Here is a 20,222-nt window from a genome sequence, read left to right as displayed (position 1 = left end):
CCTTAAAGAAATTTCGTCCCGAAATTTGCCAAACCAGGTCCAACGCTACCAAGCATCATATAGATACGCAAAATCACAACAACTTATATATGTAACGGTTCAATAATCATGAAAGTGCTACGTCATACTCACATCAATCAACTAAAACGAAGGTGGATATCTCCTTCGAACTTCGTCCCCCTTTCCCCATGTAAACTCATATTAATCGTATCGTATTGCCTCTCAAAACTTGGCTACACAAATCTAGGATACGTGTCGGATTCTCACCTTAGGACACGTCGGCTTTTAACTCAATTTTGGACCTCTCTAACACATGCAATAGACTCGTTTCATACAGATTCGTTTCATACTTCCTCAATACCTATGTATTAAAATGCATCAAGAATACCTGATAGTCCAATTGACTTCCCGAGACTTCCATCTGGAATGGGCGGTGATCAATCGCCTCTTCCAACTGGATTTCGTCAGTTGTCGCCTGGGTATCCGAAAGACACGCACCGTATCCGATACATAACGTATTCTTCAAACTATAAAAGCTCCTCCTTTTTCTGCCTCAACGAAACTAACCTCAACGCGGCAATAATTTACGAAATACGTCCTCCCACTTCGAATGACAAAGGGGTATCAACAACGGTCAACATCATCCTTCGGTTATCTCAAACGAAACAATGAGCTTCAAGACTCAGACAACACTGATCAAGGACTCAAAGAATGGAGACGAGGCATCCGGAATCCAAGGAACACATGAAATCTTTAAATTCGCTAAACACCCAACTCAACGTACCGAGGAACATAGAAATAACCGATCATAACCTTTTTATTGCTCTACAAGCCAAATGAGTTTATGAACAATCTCTTGCAAATGATAGATTTCAATACTGGGGACAAGCACATAGCAACAAGACAGCTCATTAAGTAAACAAACTGAGGCAAGATTGACAATGTGTTTAATACCAAGGACAAGCAAAACTTCTAACAGAGTGAAATTGAGCAATATAGAATGAGTTTTATGCTTTCAGAGTCAAGGGACTACCACGAAGGCTACAAGTTTGAACATCACAGAGACCAACTACAACAAGTGAATTTGAATCGAACAACAACTATAAATCAATATTAACCAATAGGTCACCAAAAAAAAAATTGTCTCCAATAAGTGAGTGTTAAGACACAAGAACTTGAATAGAGTAGCAGTTTTCAATAAATAGACCAGAGGCTGCAATGACGGAATTTAGACCAATCGATAAAGTCTAAATGAGCAAGCCGATATGAAGCAAAAGTAAGTTCAAATCTCGTAACTTCAACGTTGAGGAGTCACAACAAACTGTGATGCTAAAGTAGGCAAAAATGGCAAGTCCGCATCTAACGGCACCAATGAATTTGTATTATATGGAATATGGGAAATCTTTAAAGCGGCCACAAACTCAATGCACCAACTCATAACAAACCCAAGAATCTAGGAAAAGAAACTTCATCTGCCCCACTAGTCCACGAGTCTAGGAAACTAGTACATACGCCTTGGCAAACGAGTATCCTGATACCAATGATGAGCACAATATAAAAGATAGCGCCAAAACTAACGAATGATGCGCAACCATACTTAGACTAATACCGAAAGGTGCATAACTCTTGATAATCTAGAACGAAATAGTATAGAACAAACTATGTACCTCCAAGGCTGAGGACTATATCAGATTTTTTTTTTTAAACGCCCGAGAGAGGCCACAATCACAACAAGATTTGAATTTGACAACACAAAAGGATGCGATGTCGTTGAAGACATCACTACTAACTTAGCTTTGATAGATAGAGGTTGTAACAACAGAGATCAAGTGAATAGCAACTGCAAACTAAGAAACTTGTAACCATGGCAACATAATTCCAATTCGACTAACGAGATTTTATACCATGAATCGTAACATAAGGAGTAGAATGAGAATAATAGACGAGAAGTACTCAAAGATATCAACAATAGTTACTTCAAAATCAATAGTAGGTACACCACATGGTACTTCATGACAAGGATTCGTGTAGCACAGAGTAGCACTTGAAAGGATCGTGTGGTAATAGATGCAGATGTCAAAATCTATTCAAGCTAATGAACAAACGACTTCATGGATAGCAAGCCCAGATACAATTTTCAATCAAGGTTCAACTAAACCATAGAGAGAAGAGCGGGAAAAGAAAAACTCGGATGAAGACACGCTCGACATATAGCAAGCAATCACTGGCATAGCCAATCTTTTCTCAAGACAAGACCAAACCTCACCTTACGTAAGACACTGAGATCACAGACAAAACGATAACCTGAAACAACCAACTCATTGTCTCGGCTAATACTATCTGGAGGTGTTACTCAACAAATAAGAATGGTCTAGGAATCCTTGGTGTTCAAATTCAAGTAAAAGAAAGGATGCAAACCACGGAAAGATGATATGTTCCCAAATTAAAAGAATCCTAGCAAAGGATTAAACGAGAGAGGAGAAATTACCCCACACATCTGGTGTCTCTGGAGTTTGAGAAATGGTAAAACTCGCTCCTCGCTCAGCGCGTGACCCTTGACCCGAAGTAGACTGGAATTGGGAGTGATGTCGAACTAGACTCTGCCCTGGTCTCACTGAACTAGGCCCACTATGCTCTCCTACTTTTTGAGGGCATCTTCTCGCAAGATGATCAGGTGCACCGCAAATGAAACATGTCTTCCGCTGTTGCGAACACTGAGCACGAAAGTGACCTGACTGACCACACCGATGGCACACAATTTGTGGTCTGACAAAAGCTCCATGACTTCCCGAAGAAGTAGGCGGCCCCAAACTCTGTTGAACATGCAATGATTGATGTGGTTCTCGCTGTCGCTTTCTCCCTTGGCTCTCAGAACTTCCCGAAGGCAAACTTGCACTAGAGGTCGGTTGCTTAGTTTCCCACACTTTTGGTTCTCCCTGCGCACCCACTGGATTCTCAACACTCCTTGCACATTCAACAATCTCGGAAAACCTTCCAATGCGCTGGCTCACAACCAACAACTTAATGGATGGGTGTAATCCCTTCTCAAAACGCCTACACTTTCTTTCTTCTGATGCCACTAATTCCGGAGCAAAACGGGACAGAGACTGAAATTTCGTAGCATATTCGGAGACGGTCATATTACCTTGTTCTAGTTTCTCAAATTGTTCTCTAAGTTGCTCGCGATACGTTTCTGGAAAATATTGATTCTCGAAGAGTTCTTCAAACTCAGCCCAAGTCAAGTTCTCTGCATCAGGTTCATTTATTCGAGTAACCGTCCTTGACATTCTCCTAATGTCTCTTCTTGCTCCTAAAACTGATTCCCACCACTCATTCGCCTCGCCAGTAAGTTGAATGGCCACAATGCTCACTCGTAGGTCATCTTCAGTAATCCTAAGAGCGTTAAAGATTTTACGAACTTGTGCAAGCCAATGGTCGGCCACAAGAGGATCGCTACTCTCCCCATCGAATTGAGGTGGTTTCATACGATGGAATGCCCTCATTGCTTCCATGGCACGGTCATTCGTGTTAGCCCTAAATGCTGAATTCAAAAGATTCGACTCCGCAAGTGCCGCTACAATCTCCCTAGCAAGGTTATTCTCACGTCTCGGAGGCATCGCGCTACAAGGATTGAAAACATAACACAATCAACGACAACAACCATCAACAATAACAACCACGACTCCATCGTGAGACTAAACGTTCGGCTTTCCCAACACAAGCCAACCATGCTTTGACAATCTACATTATCGTAAATGCGATGTAATGCCAATGTACAGACTCCTTAATGCAAGCACACATATCATGTAAAAATTTTGCTATGATTTTGAACCCATGAGACTAAAGTCTCCCCACGGTCTCAAAGTATTCAAACCTAAACGCTCTGATACCAAGTTGTCACGTCCTCGAATTTTTAACATAATTATAAATGATTTTCAAAAAAAAAAATACTCACAAATATCCGTACGGTACCCAAAAGGTCACTGTGTTCCCATTCCCTCGATTAAGCTTCCAAGTCCATAATGTTCCAACATATTACAACATTGGCTCGACGGCCCCAGATTATCATAAGTAGCGAAGTTCGAAAAAGAATTAGTGGTTACAATATTTCGAGTCAAAAGAATTACAATTTTAGTTACAAATACATCTTTCAAAATAAATTTACAAAGATGAATAGGCAACTCCTTCGGTTAACTTTCAAAAATAATGTCCACACTCCAAGCACGCCAAGCAATGCAAGCTATGGTTCCGGGTTAGCACCTGAAAATAATATAAGGCTTGAGCTACACTAGCCCAGTAGAAAAGTCTACGCAAACTCTATATGCAAATAAGATGAAAGATGTCGATGAAACATAGACTTTCGAATAACAAAGGGAGCATGGATGAGACACAAGTACTATATTAGAAATTTAGAACGTAAACGAACACTTCACTCTTGACAGTTAACCTATCTTTGTCCTTCGAATTCATTTTTACTCATCTTTCGATCTTCACGCATCCACCTCATATGGTTACGTTACAACCGCTTAGTATCTCATAAGTTCCCTATGGATCCTTGATGGGCACACAAGAAATCCTTCACATCGTCGCATCACGATATCAATCAAAAGACATTCCGGGCATTAGGACCCCGTATACCCAATTTACATTCCGGGTGATAATGACCCCGTACATCCAATTCTCATTCCGGGTTTTCAGGACCCCGTATATCCGATTCTCATTCCGGGTTCTCGGGACCCCGTATATCCGATCACATGTTTTGTTCCCAGCTTCAGGTTCAACAGAAATCAATCCTTACATTACATGTTTCTCGTTTCATTGATTAGCTACCGTTTCTGTCATCTTATCATTCACATGTTCTGAAACCGTCATTAATTCCCCTTTAAGCGATCTACTAACCTTTTACTTCAAGTTAAACCCATGACCCACGCATCAACTACTCACTGCGGTTTTCAGTTCAAATTAGGCGGTAGCATATCACATTATATTCGTAATCCATTAAAGTCAATCCGTTGATCCTAGTTTCCGTGATAATTAACTCAATAAGTTCATTCAAGTCCATCGGGCATGTTTTTAGGTATGAAATATGTATTATTCTCCAAACACTAGAAATGATGCGTAAACGAACCCAATAGAGTCAATGAAAAGCTTCGACACGCGAGTTGAAGGATATAGGAAAGCAGCTGAAAGATACTGCAGCAGCTCAAGGAAGCAGCTGAAAGCAGCTCAAACTCCTAGTCTCCTACCGGTAGGCAGGCAAGTCCTACCGGTAGAACTTGAAGACAGAAAGGCCAACATTTCGGTAGAACCTAGACCTACCGGTAGGTGAACAAGTCCTACCGGTAGAAACTCCAATTCACGCAACCTACCGGTAGGCAAGAAAGTCCTACCGGTAGAACTTGGAAACAGAAAGGTCAACATTCGAATTTGTGCTTGACCTACCGGTAGGTATGGAATTCCTACCGGTAGAAGTTCGATACGTTGAGCAGCTTTTGAGCTGCTGCTGTACGTTTGAGCTGGTTACGAAGAAATTCCTCAATTGTTCTACCGGTAGGGAAAAGGCTCCTACCGGTAGGGAATCGATTTTCTGGTAAAGTAACAACGTTCTACCGGTAGAAAGGACAGGCCTACCGGTAGGAATCTAGGAAAAACAGACAATTCTAACAGCAACTACGAATTTTCAATCCAAACTTAAACACGACATTACAAGCACGATTCATGCACCAAATCACCCATAAAACATATAAAGAGAGGTAGAATTCCCTACCTCGAGTATCCAAGCCGAAACCAAAGAGATTATGCAAGCCCTAGCTTCCGGAATCCCAACCGAGCTAAATACACCGAACCGAGCTCTATCCAATGCGATACGAGCCCGATTACACAAGTAGAAAATGGAGTTGAGGTTGATAGTTTTGGGTTTTGAGTTTAGAGGCGAGTTTTTGGGTGAGAGAGTGAGAGAGATGAAGAGAGCCGGGAGAGGAGAGAGAGAACCGAGAGATGGAGAGGGAGGAGAGAAAATGAATTTTCTCTCCTGGCACACACACACATATACACACATGCACTATATTACACTAACACCCATAATTTCCATATTCTTGCACATTAACCTACAACCACAATCTCCACACTAAACCATCACTTATCCCTTTATAAAATATTAAAATTAAAAAAAAAATAAGGAAATTTACGGGTCTCTACACTATCGGAAGCTTCTTCTAAGTTGCAATTTCATGTTTAAAACATGTTGTCCATTTACTCTGTTTTATGGTCAGTTGTTTTCCTACATTTTAGGTGCACAAGTTCAAAAATACTTGGACTTGGTCATTACTGGATGCATATATTTAGCAACCCAATGAGTGGATTTGGAAACCTATTGTTTCTTCCACTCTCTGGTGGATTTGATATGACATAATGAGGAATATTTATATATTCGTGAAACGATGAAAGAATCATGGGCTAAAGGAAATTCAAGGTAACTTAAACTTAGGCCTCATTTCAAAAACCTTCTTAAAAAATAAGCAGTTTATTTTACATTTTCAAACTCAAAAATAATGTAAATGAAAATAATTTTTCAACATATTTTTAGATTTTAATAAACCCATAATTTTTTAGCTTGAAATTGCTTTCTTAAAAAATAAGGATTTTTTTCCCGTTCTGGAACGGGTTAATACCTTCTTTGCTGTGCAAGAATAGCAATTGGGTGATCCTTCAAAGGGACATTGGATGATTATATTTGAAGTCTTTCTCATAAAAACAATGAGATATTTTCGTTGAAGTGCAGGAATCTCCAACTCCACCGGCACCTCTAAACAAACTAAGGCATGCCCCTTCAGTAGTGGCTTACAAGGAATAAACACACAAGTTGTCACACTCATTTGGTTACTCTTAAAAATGCCTAACAGATTTTGTTAGGCTAGTTTTTAGTAGCTCAGCAAGGCTTATGTAGCACGGACACGGATACGGATACGAACACGGGACATGAAAATTCTAAAAAAAATGGGGATACAGATACGATGGAGAACATGTCACATGTATAAATAAATAATATATATATATACACACACACACACAGTCATTTTCAAATGATGAGGTCTTTATTTTAACTAAAATAAGGACCTTCCCATTTCTCATTTTCAAATCGAATTTCGATGATTCGAGCCACTCAATGTGTACAGAACATGATTTTAAGGGTACCCGTGAGAAATCAGCAAAAAAAATTACCGAAAAGGGCTTCATCTGAGCAATTTTTGGTTGAACCATTCGATAAAAAACAAACAAAAACTACTCAGATGAAGCCATTCCCGGTCTTTTTTATTTTTTTACTGATTTCTCGCGAGTACCCTTAAAATCACATTCTGAACACATTGAATGGCTCGGATCATCGAAATTCAATCGGGAAAGGGAAGTCCGCATTTTATTAAGGTGGTCCTTACGGAAAGTGAACTGATACACATATATAATATATATATATATATATATATATATATATATATATATTGTATATGAACAAATTAGTTTTCAGTGTATACAAACTATTTTCTGTTTTTTCTTGTATACATACATATATATATATATAGACACACACACATATATACAAACACACAGAGAGAGACGGGAGAGAGAGGAGAGAGAAAAGATTTGGGGGGGTGGGGGTGTGCGAGAAGGAGGGAGACGAGAGAGCTCCTGGTCGACCTAGGGTTTTGGAACAAGGAGTCGACTGGATCGATTGATGAAGAAATTTAAGTTACAAAGGCATAATTACAATTTAATTGTTTAAACCAAATGTTTTGAATAATTCTATATTAACCCCCAAAAATTAAAAGTACTACATTTCGACAACCAGCAGTGTCCCCCGTGTCCCCTATCGAAAAATAATAAAAATTATTGAACACGCCACGCGGCATGTCCAATACGTGTCTCCATGTACCTATGTCCAATACGTAAATACGGCACCCTTTTGGAGTGTCGGTGCTTCATTGGCTCTACATATGTGTAGGTACTAGTAACTTGTGACTGCTACCCCATCCATGTAAAGCATAAATGTGCATAGATGTGGATGAATACGAAGGAACTTGAGAAACTTACCTGGCTTCTCTGTTGTGTTAAATAGAATCCAAGATGAATTCTCATCGACAGACTCAACTATGAGTTTTCTACCGTGCAATTTTTACATTTGCTTCAGTTGTGGGCCCACTCCTTATATCTACTGCTTCTAGGGACCATTGCATCTTTTGCACGAGCTTTCCATTCCCCTTTATGTTGACAGTAACTTTAGGGGGGGAAAAAGGCTTCTATTACGTAAATCAAGCGATGTACAGTGTTGATCAGCGATGAATTTGTCCGCTATTTGCTTTCTGAATATCAATTTCTATATTGTGTAGTGGAGTTTTTGATTGATTTGGCAATGGATCATTTGGTTTGGCATTTGGACCAAGGAATGCAGTAAATTTGATTGTGTAAATCTGAAAAATCTGGATTTGAATGGCGCACAATATACATTTACATCCGCCGCTTTTTATGCTCTTAACATGAAATGTCACATACTGGAGAATCAGTTGAAGTGGAATATTTGAGATTCTAAATTCCAACCTAAAGTTGGAGAACAAAATGCTTAGTTTGGGCTATTTCTTTACGTAATGTGATAACCCAAGTTCCTCAGGATTCGTTCAATGTTCTATGGTATTCGACCTGGAAATCAAGAATGGGTTTAACAAGTTGACCGGAATATCCAATTAGCTGTAATCTGCTGACAATTCACTTTTTTCAACAAATCACAATAATGAGGGTGTGAAAAACTTCTTCCCGAAGGGTACCGTAATGAAATTTTATAGAGGTGAATCGTGACCGTTCTAAGAAGGTGAATCGTGACCGTCTAAAAGTGTTTTGGATAGTCCAGATGTTAAACTCTTCCTCGAAAAAATTTCATTAAAATCTGAACCATCCAAAACACTTATGAATGGTCATAATTCATTTCCTCCGTAAAAAACCTATTTACATCAGCTCCGTGAATGAGTATCACTCAATGAGGATATATTCATTACATGTCTGTCACAATGGCACAATAATAAAAGCATTCTTTTATAGCTGACCCTTGCATAAACTAAGTAGTAGTCTATGTTTTGTGTGTCTATTACTACTATCCTTTTTCTAAAGGCACAAAAAACGAAACTGAAGAAGAAAAACTTTAGGCCTTCAATCGTCTGTTGCCGAAGAGGGTTCAAAACATTGATCAATAGATTCAGAAAGGTAGTTTCAAGCAAAATTGATTTCCAGAGGAGTGAAACAAAGTGATTAAAACTCCCCCAGCATTCCTGAAAACAAAAATTCTCCAAAATCGGCATCCAACTTTACAATTCATCAAGCGGTGTACAATGTTGTAGAAAACATCCGTGGGACATTGGTCAAAAAAGGTCTAATAACTATGCCAGCGCAAAGATTAGTTTCAGAGGATATGCTAATCCATTACTTTTTATCCAATATTATCTTCCTTCACCTCTGATTCATCTATTTACAAAATACGACACAGAAACCTGCAGCCAAGATCCAAAATAAAGAAATATTACTAGTAAAAAAAACACAATATTGAAATGGCAGGTACTAGGTAGCAATCACATTGCCATCTATAAAGTGTATCATCCATGATCTCTAACATCTACAAAATATCCTTTCCTTTTCAACCAGTACAGCAATAAACAGATAGGCAAAAGCGCTTCCATGAAAGTACATGAGATCTCCTAGAGCTTCATGAGATCTCCTAGAGCTCGGTTCTCTTTTGTAGGTAAAACCAGTAAAATCATCAACTGCTCACAGCTGAATACAGTGCACTAGAAGACTAAAAGGTCTAGATGAGCTCGAGCTTGGAAAAGACCTTCTACACGGATGAGGATGATAAATGTCAAGATTTTACAAATATTCTGACAAATCTTCTTGGTTCTCCAAATCCCAAATAACGACTTTTCCATCTAGACCTGTCATTTTGCCAATGGAATGTTTATATTTTTTTAGCACATACAAAATTACAGCATTTCATGATATTTATGCAAATAGGAATTTACAGACAAATATTCAACAAACAAACCAGAAGTACTGAAGCGAGTATTTGTAGATTCCCCTTCTCTCTTAAGCGGTACAATAGAGCTATAATCCAAAACAAAAACAGAAAACATATGTTATGCATCAAACAGATAGAGATAAGAAGAGATAAATATGCATAAAACAGGACTTCAGATAAGGTTATTACTTGATACAGTTCTCATGAATGGCTCCCCGAGGTATTGAAGTTTCGCCTCTATCATTGTTGATTCCTTGTTTTGATTGGCCATACAGTTTACCAAATGCTTCAGAAAACTGCACCAAGGGAAAAATAAGAAAGTCATTCTAAAGCTGACTCATGTGCCCCTAAAATTATGACACACCAAACAAGATCAGACGTACAAAAGAATCAGGACTTAAATACTCTTATAGTTAGCCAAACTAAATTCGCTACATTTCTTACCAGTTACTTCATTCTATCGGAGCATTTAGCTTTGATGGGAAAAATAAGAAAGTCATTCTAAAGCTGACTCATGTGCCCCTAAAATTATGACACACCAAACAAGATCAGACGTACAAAAGAATCAGGACTTAAATACTCTTATAGTTAGCCAAACTAAATTCGCTACATTTCTTACCAGTTACTTCATTCTATCGGAGCATTTAGCTTTGATTGGTATAAAATAGATGGCAAGTTTAACAGATTGAGCAGGAAGTCAGCACTCTTTGCCTTTTAGGTGCTACATTGCACGTCATATTTCTCTTGTGTGTATTGGATGGCATGGTAGTAATTTGGTTCTATGTGGTCCATACCACTGGATGTTCATCCCAGGCAACACAACTTCAAAAGTAAGTTCAACATAAACCAAATGCAAGAGCTATCTAAAGGTGTCAAATAGGGCATGCCGGCCTGGCACGGCCCATTTATTTCTGTGCCTAGCCTGCCTAGTGTCAAGCCTAGCCTAGCCCATTTATTAAGCGTGTCGTGCCGTGCCATGTTAGAAAACTCTATGCCCGGCTTGGCAAGTCACGTGTGGGCACGGCACAAGCTGTGTTGTGCCCATGCCTATAAAGCTGGGTCTTGTAAAGCCAAAAGGAAAAGATAAAAGAAAAATAGACAACCTTTTTCGATATTGAACCAAAAACTATTGCAACTATTGATATCTAGTAGGGAAGGAAAAACCTCAATTGTTCCTTGCTAGCATGGGAAGGAGAGGAAATTGCAGATGAATACCCAATCAATGATTCAATTAATATAGCTTTCATAGGACAAGAATTTCTTCAAGCTACTCAACTAATTAGAACTAGGTTGTGTAGCAATTGTTTCTCAAAAAGGATGAAGGCGAATTTTGCTTCTGAGTCCAATTTACACATCAAAAGGATGGAACATGGCTTGGATCATCAAGCAGGCTAAGGGGCTCCTGCCTCCTGGCCCTTGGCTTAACCCCACCTTGACCCATTAAATTCTTTCTTAAACTAAATATAGCAGAGCATGCTTCTGGCAGCTAAGTAAGCTACCCACCAACAACTACTATTTGTGCTGAAAGTTGAAAGCCAACAGCATTGTTTGTCTCTGGTCAAATACTCAGTATACTCACAAGAAAATACATGGAAATAATTACCTGTGAACCATATTTTGCACTTGAAGATGATGCTTTTCTTTCACCAAGGAACCTAAGAAAGGTCCTGAAACATAAAGAGTAATAAAGTCTCCATCATTTTGATCACAAATGAGTAAAATGGGATCAGGGTATATTTTCCAAATGATGAATAAACTTCCAGTTCTACAAATGTCCATGCTATGGAAGTTAAAATAGAACAAAGTTTAATTGCTATAAGCAAGAGAGATGCCCTGCTATGGTGTACAATCGCAAAACTTATCATTTCATGCCATCTTCTGAGTGAGACACTTGCCTTAGTGACAAATATAAAAGCAACCCATAGTAACAACATATAGCTGTAGCAAAGTTAGTTAAAAAGATAATGTAAAGCCTATTTCTGATATTGCCGTGATACATAAGAATACAAAGAATTAGAAAAATGTAACCACCGACGACTGGAGATGGGGAAACAAAACAGCAAATAAAACAATCAATTTTTCATGTACAGATTGCCACAAAGATAATCTATTGTCAATACACCATTACTACATACCACAAGCCCCTTTCCTCGGCTGCAAAAACCATAGGGTTGCAGTCAAAACCCACACCGATAACCATTCTCTCAGAAACAAATAAGACCTGAAGAAGACCATGTGCTTACTTAAATATCCAATAAAGAAAAAAAAAATGACAATGAAAAGTTGAATTAAGTAGAATAGCAAGAGAGTGGACGCTGACCCACATCACGGAGAGGCAAGTCACGGAATGCAACAGTTTGAGCAGAAGGAGCAGGACCAACTTCATCAACAAAGTAGATCATCGAGTTATGACCTAAAGAGTTGCCCAATTGATGAATATGAGAAAATATATCAAAAAGATAATATCATAGCCACATTTTCAAAGCATCAACAGATTCAACAAAAATACTTGTATGATTTAAAAGCAAAACTTGAAATCAGATCCAGTAGTCAGACAGTACCAGAAAAGCAAACAATTGAATAACTACAGAGTACATTTGATTCTGATTACACCTCATGTTATTACAAAAATATGGAAAGTAGTCCTACGAATATGACAAGGAATAATAAAATATTAGACTAGCTGTCCTGAGGAACAAAAGTTGAGGCATCTGAGCTCATGACATCATGATAACAATGTTTCTTGAAAGTTAAGCAAAAGAAAGACAAGACTGACCTACATAGGCCAGTGTATTGCCGCTTGGGGACCATTTGACACCAAATGACCAGCAAAATGAGAGATCAAGCTGAATAATTTGCTGCTCCAACGTGAAAAAAGGAACACCAAATAATGAAAATCCAGCCAAAAAATATGGACAATGCTAGCAGATTAAAACTTGTGAAGAAACACATAATCCACAAGTACTATTTTTAGAAAAAAACATGCACCCATGACGAACAAAATAACTTGTTTACATAATAATGATCACAAGATGAATTAAAGAGAAGTATGCTTGTTTACATACAGAGCTGACCTTTTACAAAATTAGTAAAGCTCAAGAAGCTTATTTTATTTTAACAAGTGATTGCTTCCTTTACAAATTTCCATGTGAAAATTTGAGTACCAACCTAACAAAAGGATAGTAAACAATTTCGGTCACGATTTTAACTTATATCCTGCATATCAATTCTTTCATTTTGCATTTATAATCTGCTGCCAAATTGTCTTTCAAGAATGAATATGTTACACTATAGTACGTAACTTCCAGGAAACCCTTTCTATGTAAATTGAGAGAGTGAAGATAGACCAAGAGTCAATGTTGAAAGAAATCAAGGTCCAAATCTCGTACAACTTTTGGTTCTTTTAGTCTAGTATCAACAATTTTTATTCCATGAAGAATAGACTGAATAGTGATTTTCTCCCCAAGGTCATTCACAGCCATAAAAGTTGACCAAGACGTAACATTTCCAGTTTTACAAGCATATCCATCAACATTTTAGTTTCTCGGTCGCAGCATGATTAGTCATACAAATGAAAAATATATAAATAAAAGGAGTATAGAACACACCTCCCCAAATTTTGAATCACCTGCAGAGCCTGTTCCTGAATCCCTGTATCGTTACCAAATAATAGCAAAATAGATAATTTAATCCGAAAACCACACTGAAAATATTAATTAATTAAAATCAACTTCAATAACGTACCTCATATCCACACCTTTTATGAAAGTGGAGAATACTCGACATTTTCCATCAGTAGATGTTGTAGCAAGGAGAATCTACAGGTGAAAGAAAATGGGTGACGAACAAAATAAGTGGCCTTCTCCTGCCATGTACACAATAATACCTTAATGTCTACTTGCACAATCGTTCTTTAGTACACTACCTTAGTGTTTTTCTCTCTGTTTATTTTTACTTCTTTTCTTTCATAGGCACAGAGGATGTGCCTACAATGAACTTGTCTTTTTTGTGCATGATTGACAATGGGAAAAAGACAAGTAAACATAAAACGAGAACCATCAAAGATAGCAGGTATTCTACTGCTTCAACTTGGACACGATAGTACTTACACATCAGGCCAACAAACTAACATTGAGGACCACTTAGCAATTATTAAGCACAATTTCATTCGTGAATGAATTACCAATTAAAGATTCTAGTTATACAGCATTACTTGGTATGAAGAAAGCTGGGTAGTACGTAGAAACATACGCACATTATTAGGATGCCAAGCAACACTTGTGACAGATGAATCGTGTCTTTTCCGAATAAGTTTACTGACCCACCTGAAGCAATGCATTTGAAACACGCATCAACAACTGAAATTAGAATAAGAAGTCAGAGTTACTAGAAAAACTCCGCATGTGTAGTCAAACAAATGAATTAAGTATCACCCAGGAGTTGTTTTCATTGCCAAACAACTAGTTCGGGTTTTCTTTTCTCTGGTTATTTCTTTACCCTTACTAAGATTTTCTTCTCTCTGGTTGTTGATTTCCGAGATTTAGTTGCATTGGATTGTATCCGTAGGATTCAATATCTTGTACATGTAAAAGAGGCAATTCATGGGATCATCCATAGAAAGAAGTACGTAATTAAGAACGAGCATATTATACAGATAAAACTCTTGCAAACCTGAGACATATTGAATAGAAGATAGGGGATATTTCAGCCAAAAGCAAGCAGCTTACCAATTATTCTCTTGTTCATAGTAGCAAATGCAAACAGTTTTAGCACCACTTCCAACAGCAAACTTATTCTCTGAAGCAAAAAATGAATGAAATTAATAAGAACTGGAAGTAGATTCTACTTCTAGTTTCACCAAATATATCACAAGTCTATGGAGATATATCCATAACCCATGAACATCAGTACAAGAGCGACAATTAAAAATGTGGCATTATTCATTAACCGCTATCATATTTCATAATATACCATTTTTTATTTAATAATGCTCAGAGTGGGAAAAATCCTGTACAGAAACACAAAGCTAAAAACTATACAGCTACTGGCATATAGCAGTACACAAATACCCTATATACTTCACACCGGACAAGATTGAAAAAGAATCGTCTTCTCTCAGCCAAGAAAACAGAGAAAGCAGCAAAGAACCTTCAGCACATAAAGGCGACTCCACACTTTCGACAAGAACTCTTATTGCTTGCACCCCATAAAAGAGTTCACAAACCACTTATGCAGCAGTCTGCCACACCTTTCACTTCAACTACTTGGGAAAAGAGAAACTCCAAGTAACCAATACCTTACTCTTAGTTGCAGGAAACGCTTAAACTGCTAGCGCTCCACCTCAAGAACCGCAATTCTGCATTTCGGTCTAAGGAAACTGACGGAAACGCGTTTCTCTCTAGGTGGGAACACAGTCCTCAAAGGGATGGGAACTTTGGCCCAAAACAAACAAAAATCAGATCGGAAAATGTTCAGCTACCTCTAAAAACCGATGACACCGGCAGCGACGACCACCGGCGACTGACGGAAGTTGTTTCAGCACCGACGATTTTCTCACTGTTGATGTCTTCTCTGCGTTTTTTTCCTTTTACTTTTAGTGTTGGTCTTTCTCAATCGAGGAAGAAGACCATAAGCCCTATTGAAGGGTTTTGTATCCTGTGTGTGCAACTTGTGTCATTTAATGTTAGTCCAACTGTCCAACAAATAAAGTGCCAGATAATGAGATTATATTGTCTTTTATCCTTAAAATTTGTCTTTTTCTTGGTGGGACTGCCACACCTGATTTTAACACTCTTTTAGGCTCGGATTACATGATACTTTTTCCTTTTACTGGAGAACAGCTGGAATCACGCATTAAAATAATAAATATTTCTATGTTTTGCAATCTAAAATGGTAGAACAATATTTTCTGTGACATTCAAATATATGAAAAAATAGAAGTATTTATACTTTTCCCTAAAAGCTTCCGACGGTGCTCCCACACTTCTATGATCATCCGCTCCCCCGCTCCCGCTTCGTGCAACTAAGAGCTTACTCACCTACTGAATATGGCATCACACCCAGATTAAAACTCAACATATCTAGCTCCAAAGATCATTAGCCACTAGGCAGGTAGTCATCACTCTCTCTTGCTTTCTAGTTGGATACAACACTCGATCTCAAACTTACAGGTGGATGATACATGAAACATGAACATGTCCAGGTCATTGCTAGCATTTTTGTTGCTTAAACTTGAATAAAACCATAGACAGTAATGAAGATGCACGAGTTTCCAATAATCATGTAAAGGAGAAGTGTTGGCTTAATTACACAAAATGCCAAGTGCTCTTTCCCAAGTATAAACTAGTACATGAAGAAGAAATCAGCCCACACCCCAGTGTAAGAATCTCGTGTACTTGGTTGCCCTTTTATGTTCAGTAACCAAATGATGAGTAAAAAATCAAGGAAAATGCTGAAGACAACAAAAGTAAGCAAATCGTAGTGTGCATGTTCTAATAAATCAGTTCACAACAAAAATCCTTTTCAGTTTCGTAAGTTTAGGCTCCTCTAGTCTAATAGCACATCATTCAGGCAAGAAAACTGAGACAGAAGAAAGGTTGAATAACCACCATGTACTTCGATGTTAAGAACATGAGAAGGGAAAAGGAAAATGTATGTCTATACCTCTTGGACTCCACTGGACACAAAGTGCTGCCCGGTTGAGCCTAAGAATAACTAGGGTTGGCACCCAGTCTACTCCTTCCTGGTTCCAAACATAGCTGAAAGAAGAGTCAAGGTTATATAGACACAAAAAATTCAAAGCTTATTAAGTTTATTGTCTTTATTTAGGGAGGTAAAAAGGCACATCAACGCACACTTGAGAGAGAGAGAGAGAGACAAACAGAGGATATGCAACAGTTTGTTTTTAGCATCAACTTTACAGATATAACTCTCAACTCCACGGGAAAACTTCTTTAACATTCCAAGATAAGCAGGTACTCACGAATTCCGGTCATGAGATACCGTGACTATTCTGTTGGACCTTATGCTCCAATCAATCCCAGAAATAATTTGGTCATGCTGTGACAAGAACAAGAAGAAGGAAAATGAATACCAGACAGTTACCACTCAAATTACATGAGAAATGTAGACATGACTAGAAACAGAGCATAATTTTAAGAGGTGACGATAAAGCATGAGCCAATTGAAGTTCAGTTACATCAAAATGCATATGAGCTATAGATGCATATGACAAACAATCATGCATGTACTATCACAAAATAAGAAAAAATAACATAGTAAACAACTCATTGGAGACAGTCTCAAGTGGAAGGTTTACTAGCCGAAATTTATGAAAAAGAAACACTATGAATAAACACATGAAGCAATTATGTCGGGTACATTTTTTGACACGCCAAAATTGATCAAAAAAGTTATTTCTTGTTCAGTCCTGTCGAAATCTTCACTTGCATAAGCAAAGGAAACAAATACGTAACCAAGCACGTGTTTTGTTTGTGGCACATAGCCTTTTCTGATTGCTTGATTGACGGCAAATGATTCTGTCAAAAAATCAACGTCTTCTTGCATCCAGTCTCATATTCAAAAACAATACAAAATTTGCAACGAATTATTTCAGCCACTGTTCTCTGCTTGGAATGTGTAGAACCTAGTCTTCTTATTCGTTTTTGTGAGGCTGACATTAAAGGTGCAAATCTGATGGAACGTGATGTCGTTATCAAAGATCGTGGTTGCCAAACTCAACCCCCATGTGTCTTGTTCACATGGAACTCACCCTAATCCACCTTCAAAATAACTCTTGCTTACCCAAAAAAGGATGGTCAGCTACACATACTTTTTTGAAAAAGTTCCACTTCAGGTCACATCAAAAAAGAAATAATTTATATTTGCCCATAGCCATAATCAGACTGCTTCAGCCCTTCCATGTTTAATGCAACAAACTTCTTCACAATGAAAGTGGTCGTTCTCAATTAACCCAGCCCTAAGATACAAATCTTTCATTAAATTTAAATAGAAAGGTATGTACCATGATGAGTCATTTATATAAGAAAAACATGTACATTCTCCCCACATAAAACTCAATAGAAAGGTATGTACCATGATGAGTCATGCTGCGCAAATTATGATTACCTTACTCTTTTTTGGTGTACTTAACATTTCACAGCCAAGCAAACAAACAGGGTAGAAGGATGAAGCTTCAAAAATCACTTAATCCAAACAAAAACAAAGAAACCAATGCATAGCAGGGGCCAAGGCTAAACAACATACAATGGCAAATGAACCAATTCCTACATAGGAGTTGATAAAATGGCACTATTTTGCCTGGTTTGGACCTAGTTATTCATTTTTCAAAAACATCACATACGTGATTGGTCCAGGCCTTATGTTAAGGCCTTTTTTTGTGTTTACGCCTTTTTGGGTTTTCTTGGCTTTCATTTGCCAAGATGTGCATGCGCATTGCATCCAATCTGAGGCATATTTATATACAACACTTACAAGACAAAAGAAACAATATCATAAAACAATAAATTCACCACAAAAACCTATGAAACGTACCTTTTGAAGAATATGTATCCTCTCCCACTTCTCTTCTACTAATCTATGAATGTGAACTTCATTATTGTTTGGACAAAATGCAATCACTACAAAAAGAGGTAGCCATAAATTACAAGACCGTAAAATAAGAAAAGCTATAACATGGCAAAAAAGGTATGATCACTAATAACTTTCTGAAAAAAACAGAACAGAAGATACGCTAAGAATGGAATATAACATCAATATGCCTACAAGAACAGCAGAATGAAACACTTAAATTGACTGCTCAATCTTAAAACTGCAATAAATGAAAACAAGACAAGATATATTAAGTACAGAGTTGCAGAAAGCCACTGATGTATTGACAAGATCCTATGGGTTTCAAATTATGGAAAATTTATTTTGGTGATAACTTTGTTTTAGGAATTGAATTTTGTGCCACTTGTTTTGGCATGTTTTTATTAGTTAATAGTCTTAGTTTCCATAAGTAGGTTAATCTTTGTATACTGTTTCACTGATTGCCAAAATCCTTTCTTTTGCCGATAAAAAAAATGTTAGTCTGTTATTTTTCTTCTCTTAGTTTCCTTTATCATCTTTCTTGGTCAGCAGAATCATTGTTTCCTAGTTGATTTAGGGTTTTAGTCTATAAATAAAGATGTAGCCTATGGGCATATAGAATTCAATCAGGATTTCAAGGTGTGCTCGTGGATTCAAAAGAGTTTCTCTTTAGGAGACTGCCACCTTCAATGCAAAGTAAATAGATACTTGGAATACTTCAACTGCTTGCTCCTCTTCAAAAAAAAAAAACTCACATAAAGTCGTACTTTCAATAATCTCTTCTCTGCATGCTTCAACTGATTTCAAAGGTCCACAATACAAGAACTGGGCATAAACTCAAACTGCTCCACCCCAAGAAAATCAACAATCTGAACTTTAAGCTGAAATTGCTGGTACTCTTACTTTGATTCATCAAAGAATAGATTGGTACACCAAGTACAAATGATGTAGCATTAAGAACATTAATACCAAATTAAACATGTCGATTAACAAAAGTAGCTACTTATCTCTTGAGATCGATCAAAATTAATTAGTACCTTTCCAGTTAACAACTCAAAAGTGTAATGCATACTGTAAACTTCACTGCAAATGCTAAAATATATAAGCAATGTATACGGCACACTTTACTGCCAAATGCCAACCACTTACTTTTTCTGGCATTATAGTTTTGTCATTTTTGTAAACTCTAATTAGTTCAAATTAGATTAGAAGCAACAAAAATAGACTTCATCTTCGCCAAAGACTTCGAAAGTTGATTCAATCATTTTTCACTGGCCAGTTTTGAAGTTTTGCAAACTGGCCAGGGCCACCCAAAATCTTACGACCGAGAAGGAAAAAAACCAACAAGTTAAAAGTAGGCAAGTAACTATCACTTCCAACCGCAAGAGATGGTTCAAGTGGCAACAGGGATGAGCTTTACGCCCAAACATCCTGAGTTCAAAACTTGGCAACCTCTTGGGCTGGGCTGCTAGAAAGAAATCTCTTGCGAATCCCCCACCCTGCCAAGCAAACGCACTTTGTTTTGTTTCCGAGTTTATGTATTGGATTCAGTCAGCGTCAAGACATAATCAAAAGGAAGGAG

General features: G+C 37.8%; 1 protein-coding gene across 2 annotated transcripts in view; it reads right to left on the bottom strand.

The window, feature by feature from the left end:
• Positions 1-20,222, bottom strand: part of LOC131329990 (actin-related protein 2/3 complex subunit 1A-like) — a 50,288-nt gene that overhangs the window by 29,229 nt on the left and 837 nt on the right. The window contains exons 2-15 of one of the 2 annotated variants that reach the window (XM_058363430.1): positions 18,605-18,690; positions 17,034-17,110; positions 16,715-16,809; positions 14,779-14,848; positions 14,307-14,376; positions 13,796-13,869; positions 13,660-13,702; positions 12,828-12,909; positions 12,376-12,464; positions 12,187-12,272; positions 11,655-11,718; positions 10,241-10,347; positions 10,079-10,137; positions 9,583-9,968 (exon numbers count right to left, since the gene is read on the bottom strand). In XM_058363430.1, the coding sequence (XP_058219413.1) occupies positions 9,904-9,968; positions 10,079-10,137; positions 10,241-10,347; positions 11,655-11,718; positions 12,187-12,272; positions 12,376-12,464; positions 12,828-12,909; positions 13,660-13,702; positions 13,796-13,869; positions 14,307-14,376; positions 14,779-14,848; positions 16,715-16,809; positions 17,034-17,110; positions 18,605-18,690 (1,067 nt within the window). In that variant the 3' untranslated portion in view covers positions 9,583-9,903. Of the gene's footprint in view, positions 1-9,582; positions 9,969-10,078; positions 10,138-10,240; positions 10,348-11,654; positions 11,719-12,186; positions 12,273-12,375; positions 12,465-12,827; positions 12,910-13,659; positions 13,703-13,795; positions 13,870-14,306; positions 14,377-14,778; positions 14,849-16,714; positions 16,810-17,033; positions 17,111-18,604; positions 18,691-20,222 lie in introns of those variants that run through there. The other variant, XM_058363431.1, reaches the window with a different exon arrangement.

Source organism: Rhododendron vialii, chromosome 6a (assembly GCF_030253575.1).
Source record: "Rhododendron vialii isolate Sample 1 chromosome 6a, ASM3025357v1".
Lineage (NCBI taxonomy): Eukaryota > Viridiplantae > Streptophyta > Magnoliopsida > Ericales > Ericaceae > Rhododendron > Rhododendron vialii.
This window is presented reverse-complemented; position numbering and strand designations above follow the sequence as displayed.